General features: G+C 41.6%; 1 protein-coding gene across 1 annotated transcript; it reads left to right on the top strand.

Moving 5' to 3' along the window:
* The first annotated feature begins 346 nt into the window (after positions 1–346).
* Positions 347–3323, top strand: LOC121953863 (growth arrest and DNA damage-inducible protein GADD45 beta-like). Its single transcript, XM_042501113.2, has 4 exons — positions 347–502; positions 1577–1678; positions 1828–2044; positions 2274–3323. The coding sequence occupies exons 1-4, from the start codon at positions 465–467 to the stop codon at positions 2376–2378; spliced, it is 462 nt and encodes a 153-aa protein (XP_042357047.1). The 5' UTR covers positions 347–464; the 3' UTR covers positions 2379–3323.
* The last annotated feature ends 3126 nt before the right edge of the window (positions 3324–6449 follow it).

Here is a 6449-nt window from a genome sequence, read left to right as displayed (position 1 = left end):
GAGGAGCTCATGTTGCACAGCTGCAGCACAGCTCAACACAGTCACGAAGTTAAGCTGATTTCTATCGATACACTTCCACCGAATCATTATGTTTTATGCATATAGAGGACATATGCATACACATGCACATGTTTTATCGTGCGCAATAATGTTATGCAGATCACAAAGTCAGAATGACAAAGCAAATGAACTTCCACATCGTGTAAAGGCATCACACAGTGTAACGAAACAAACAAACCAGCAGGACACATGACAGAAAGAGACGTTGGATTTCTTTGGAGCCAATTGTAAAACTCGGCTAGTTTCGGTGCCGCCCTCCTCCCAGCCCGGTATAAATACTGTGACGCAACGTTTCCAACAACAAACGCTCCTAACACTCTTGCACAGACACACAGAGAAAGCATTCAAAGCACAGGACTGCTGTCAGGCTTTTCCTCACCGGGATTCAGTTTGGACTTGCAAACATGATTCCAGAGGAGAGCTTTGCGTCCATCGAGAACAGGTAAGATTTTTTCTTTTTATTGCACTTTGTCAGATTTGGCTGTAGTTTTATGGCTGTCTGCGGCATGTGGATGGACATCATGTGCTGGATAGGAATGCTGTTTGTTCTTTGACCCTTGCGTTGCCTGAACTGCACAGGTCGATTAGGTAGAATCACACTGTGAGTTTGGATTTAAGACTGTATCTAACTGGAGGGCAGATATTTTTAGCATCAAGTACTAAATTTAACTTATTAAACTTTGACAACATATAGTAACTTTAAGTCATTGCATAAATCATTGGTTTAAAAACTCATATATACTTATTTGTGCAATACTGTGCATGCATACTGCACAGCTTGCAGGAAAGACTGTGTGTGGACCATATGTATATTATGCTTGAAATCACACTCCCTCCTTATTTTATCACATTAATCCACATGCAACCTAACTGCTGAAACTGATGGATCAGGATGATGTATTATTAGCTTCTGATAGCTTTTTATGTAACTTCTCTTGGACTTTATCGTTTAATGAAGTTAGTTTAATGGCATTTCATAAAATTGATTAAATTAGGTACATTTATTAACCCTTGACCTGGATCAACATCAGTTTTCTTGTGCTTCGTCCAGATGCCGTTTACAAGCTATTTAACCCTTTCAAACCAGAAATTTCCCACAAATTGCAAGAAATTAACCAAAGGTGACAAAATTACCTAAAAATTAGTTGTGGAAAAAAGGGAAGATTATTAGAAAATTATCCCCCAAAAAGGGAAACATGCCCAGAAAACTATATTAATAATTATAATAATTTTAGATTTAAAATTATGTCAATGGAAGAAAGAATTATTTTCAGTGCTTTTTTTTTTGACATTTTGTGTCTTTTTTTTGCTGCTTACTTTCAAAACTAATGTGCTCACTTTTGAACCATATCTTGCTAAGTTGCATGTTGTCTTTTCCCTATGTTTTTGAAAGAAGTCAAATCAATTTGCTCAGGTTTCAAAGGGTTAAAGAACTGCTGCAGTTGTATGACATGAGCAGTGTGTGGGTTTTTTTTGCAGAATATAAAAGGTTAATTGTTCTGTTTTTCCCCCTCAGGATGCAGTCTGTGGGTCTGGCTCTGGAGGAGTTGCTAGTGACGGCTCAGAAACAAGACTGCCTGACCGTTGGCATTTATGAATCAGCTAAACTCCTTAACGCGTGAGTTGAAACTATTAAGTTTGGCTTCACTATGCCTGTAATGTTTCTAACACACAACTTCACTTGCATTTTAGAAAAAAATGCAAGTATGTAGCAATGAGTGCGAGTGTCTACCTTAAACTCATAGTCATTTTCTCCTGCCTAACCAGAGACCCGGACAGCGTGGTTTTGTGTGTTCTGGCAACCGATGATGCAGACGATGTGGCGCTGCAGATCCACTTCACCCTGCTGCAGTCCTTCTGCTGCGACAGTGGCATTACCATCCTGCGAGTCTCAGGAGTTCAGCGGCTCCATCAGCTGCTGGGTGCCATGGATGCCAACAGAAACCAGGAAGAGAACGGAGACCTCCACTGCATGCTGGTTACGGTATGTTGACTCAGCACATCAGCCCTCTCTTACATAACTGCAAGGCCAAAGTGGAGATGTATTATTATTACAGATTATTTTCATGCAATGCTGTTACTGAAATGTTGCTTCATATTCTTGGTGTTATTTGAGTGAGTGCACTTTCTGGAACTTTTACTTGTGTTAACTTTTCTACAGAACAAATTCGCCTGTGAGCATGACTTTGATGGTGCATTTGTTTCCCCTGCAGAACCCCCAGGCCGACCACTGCAGGCTACAAGAGGTGGGAACCTATTGCCAGGAGAGTCGACGCCTTGACCAGTGGGTGCCTGAACTGGTCCTGCAGGAACGCTGAAGGGTCCGGCACCAGCATGCACCAACAAACACAGGAGCTTTCTGGGTTCTGATGAACTGAAGGGTCCGTTGTTGCTCATGCAGGGATGTCCTGGAGCGGACTGGGACGGGCTGTCCTGACTGATGACATGCAGGAACCAAGGACCTCCTCTCAGTGTCAGAGTGGAGAACGGTTTACAAAATCTGCTTTGTGCACAAAGACACAGACAGAAAGGCAGATTCACATCCAGGTCACATTGTTTTTACATTGTCAGCTTCTATTTTGTGCTTCTGTTTGATGTTTATGGGGTGTGACAGTCAATACCAGGAGTAGCAGCATCGACAGAAAGTGTCCACACCCCGACTTATACCTGGAAGACCTGTGTGTTTGGACTGGACTGGACAGGAATGCTGTAATGAAACTATGCCCAACATTCCTGTGTTTTCTGTCACGGGAGAGTCCTTGGAGAAAAGGCGTGTATGAATGTGTGGTATGCGTGGTACAATACTTGTGTCTTTCTTTAGATAAGACTGGGCGGGCGGCGTGTGCGTTCTTGAAATGAACAGCTGAACCTGCGGAAGAATCATCACCATGGAAACTGAAATGGAAATGATGTTCTAGTTAAAGTTGCACAGGATGTATTGACATTTCAGGACAAAAAAATCTAAAGAGAGGGGGTGCAAAGGACGTGATGTTTTTGGTCAGAGGATGATAAAGAATGAGCAGAATAATGAACTGTGTGTGATCTGACAGAAAATGTCGGCTGTAAATTCTAATCGTGCAAAAGAAACCACAGTCAGTATCTTTGTGCCTTCAGGAGTGCTGCTTTTTTGATCAAATGCTGTTAAAATGATTTTAAAAAAGTGCTACACCAGTAATTTATTGATCGTATCAGATGTTTTTGTAGCTATTTATGAACTGATTTTGTGCCCTGTTAACCAAGTCAATAAATTATTGTATTCATAATTGTTTGACCTTTTTCATGTTTGCATCATGAAATTATAGCTAAGTTACGCAACTTCAGTTTACATTTTGGTTCAGGTAATGGAAAAAAACATGCCTACTTGGGGCAAAGTGTAAGTGACAGCCTTAAAAATGGGCTGGGAAGCTCTTTTGTTGTAGAAAACAGTCAGAGAGAGAAACTGGGGTGGAGACAGAAACTCTTTGTGTTGGAGCAAACAGGCAAAACAAGCTGATGCAGACCCACTGTACCTACAAGTCAAGGAGCAGGGTGCGGGAAAGCTGCCGGAAATATCCAAGTTGCATGCAAAGACTTATTGTTTAATTTCTCTCAAGCTCTTTGCACTCAAGTTGTGTACAGGTTTCATGTCATAAAATGAAGCTAAACCTGCAGATGCATGCTCCAGAGGCCTGAGAGCAAGGGCATGTGCAAATTAATCTCAGTGTAACCCCACCCATGCCACAGTATCACATGATCACATGATCAGGTAGCAAGATGTTCCTGCAACACAAGTGGTTCATCCTACCCTCTGCCCCCCCATTCTGCATGTTTTGATTCCCGCTCCACCCTCCGCTCTCACATGTCTGCTCACAGATCTGAGGGCAGAGCACAAGCGAGGGAACATTCAGGCACATGGACCTCCCATTTGTTTATTATCAGCTGGACAGGGGAGTGGCTAATGTGGGGACTGACTTCTGATTGGTTGTAGTACTTCCGCCCTAAAACTGATTGGCTTTTACTTGCAGGGAATGGGGGGGCTGTGGTTTGAAACTTGGAGGAGACTCGTGACTGTTGAGGCAGTGCTGCAAAGGGACTTGTAACAATGACATTCTTGTCAAATAACCCTAATAGGAGGCTTTACCTGGCTGTGCCCTTTGTTTATGCTGCACTTTGTTTTGTGTGATGCAAAAGGTTTTCATGTTTGCACTGCACACCATGTACTCACTGGGCCACAGAGCATGTGTGTCCATGTGCATCATGTATCTTTACAATCAGTGTGAGGAAAAAGCCAGATCCTCCTACAGAGAGAGCACAAAAAGAAAAACACAGAAAACATGTCCAATAAACTGCAGCTGAAAATGCACGAGTGTTTACAGCCATGATGTGAGACTATATATAAATAGTTTTTGTACTTATGAGTATCTGACATGTGAATAGCATTCATGCCACCTAATTAGAAAAAATGAGCAAGATACTCCACCTAATAATGCGAAGAAAACCACACAAGTTTCGATGCCTTACATCAGCAAGTGGCTGTTGTCCGGTGTAATTAAATGCAAATTTGATGAATATGGTGTTATTTTATCAGTGCACTGTATGTTAATCCTTACAGGGCCAATGCTTAGCTACGGATGTTTAGCATATTTAATATTAAGTATCTTCACCATAGCCTATGGACCGTTTCATTGCTCTTCTGTTGACTGAGCAACAGCTTTGGTCCGTTTACTTACTGTCAGCTCGTTTCCTTGTCAACCACTGTGTTGTTGTTCATAGGGGGTCGTGTTTACCATGTTCATAAGAAGTGACCATGTGAAGGCCCCCCTGATGTGGTATTCATGATCTCATAAGTGGAAATTTTCAGACAGCTCAGATTTCACGTCTTCTTGCCCACAACTTAGCATGTCAAAAACACGAGCTCCATTTGAATGCAGCATAATAAACATTCCAACAGGAAAAACACTGGGACCATTTTAAATGTTTATGCTGTCAAGCTTGAAACAATGTATTAGTTTAGCGTGTTTGCATGCTTACAGTTGTTGCATGCTTACAATTGCTAATCAGCAGTAAATAGAGAGCACAACTGAGGCTGATGAGAATGTGATTCATTTTACAGCTATTTGGTGATAAACGTAAGTATTGAGATATTACATTTTTTTCAAGGAAATATTAAAAGTGCAATGTGAAGGATTGATACAGAACTGAAATTTCTCCTTTGCATCAAGCATGAAGGACACCTGCAAAATGCAAATAGCCTATATAATAATGAATATAAGCTACTGAAAACATTTTTTTGCATTATGTACAATTTTTGCCAAAGACGCCCCTCAATCCTACACAGTGGACCTTTGAAGGCAAAACAACAGTTAACACGTCCATGTGTCTATGTGTCCGTGTGTCCACAATGGTCCACATTATACAGTTGGTCTGCATGATACAGTTGGTCTGCATGATGTAAATGTGGTCATCCAATCATGTCCATGGGATTCTGCATGGACCCATATGCAGATGGCCACATGAAGCACATTTTTATGACTGTGCAAACTTGTTGAACAGCAAGTGTGCTAACTGCATGTGCACCAATTTCTTGTACCGCACGCTAGTGCAGTCCAAAACACTGTGGTCAAGGCTACTGTAGCCTGCCACACTGCAGTGAGGTCAGCATAAAGTATAGACATATTTTCAGCAACACGTTTTTATAGCATGCACAGTTGCTATGCCAACATTCCATATGGTTAAGAAAAATGAGCTGCACACGGACATCCGCTTAGGGGTCCATGCGGACCCACACAGACATGGGTAGATGGGTACATGTACATCATGTGGTCAAAAATGCACTCTCGCAAATATGCAGAAACTATGAAGGGATCACCAAAGTTGTTAAAATTCATCCTACAAGTGACATTAAAGTGTGTATCAAATCAAAGTAAACTGTCTCAGCAGCGATTGGATTGGTTGTTGTTAGACCGCAAATGTCATCTTCAAGTGGCGTTAGATGAAAAGTCACAGCATTACCAAAGTTATTAGGATTCATCCTGCAGGAGCCATGAATGTCTGTATTTTCATAGAATTGCATTGAGGCAGTTTTTTAGGTATTCTAGACCATATTGGTGGACCAACCAACAGACCAGCCCAGTCGGCAGAATATAATATTGGCATCGAATGTTTCTGCAAAATGCGTATATGGTAGATCTTCATGTTTCCTGTGAATTATATCAACATTTATGTGGTTCAGACTGCATATGAGCTGAGGGAGGTGGTGTGACACGTAGGTGAGACACCGGCCAAACAGCAGACAGCAGAAGACCACTGTACAAGACCAAAGAGAGTTTGGGACATTTCCAGCTGTGTTTGTTGTGACCAAACTGGGTATTTTTAAGCCAAAATATGTTTTTCCTATTCTTAACGAAGTG

Source organism: Plectropomus leopardus, chromosome 14 (genome assembly GCF_026936395.1).
Source record: "Plectropomus leopardus strain MGB_pleo_1.0 chromosome 14, ASM2693639v1, whole genome shotgun sequence".
Classification (NCBI taxonomy): Eukaryota; Metazoa; Chordata; class Actinopteri; order Perciformes; family Serranidae; genus Plectropomus; species Plectropomus leopardus.
This window is presented reverse-complemented; position numbering and strand designations above follow the sequence as displayed.

Bases quoted from the DNA above. Each gene is read 5' to 3' on its own strand.
- LOC121953863 (XM_042501113.2), top strand. From the start codon at position 465: ATGATTCCAGAGGAGAGCTTTGCGTCCATCGAGAACAG. The intron at 503-1,576 runs GTAAGATTTTTT...TTTCCCCCTCAG, and splicing joins TTTGCGTCCATCGAGAACAG to GATGCAGTCTGTGGGTCTGG. The intron at 2,045-2,273 runs GTATGTTGACTC...TTTCCCCTGCAG, and splicing joins TCCACTGCATGCTGGTTACG to AACCCCCAGGCCGACCACTG.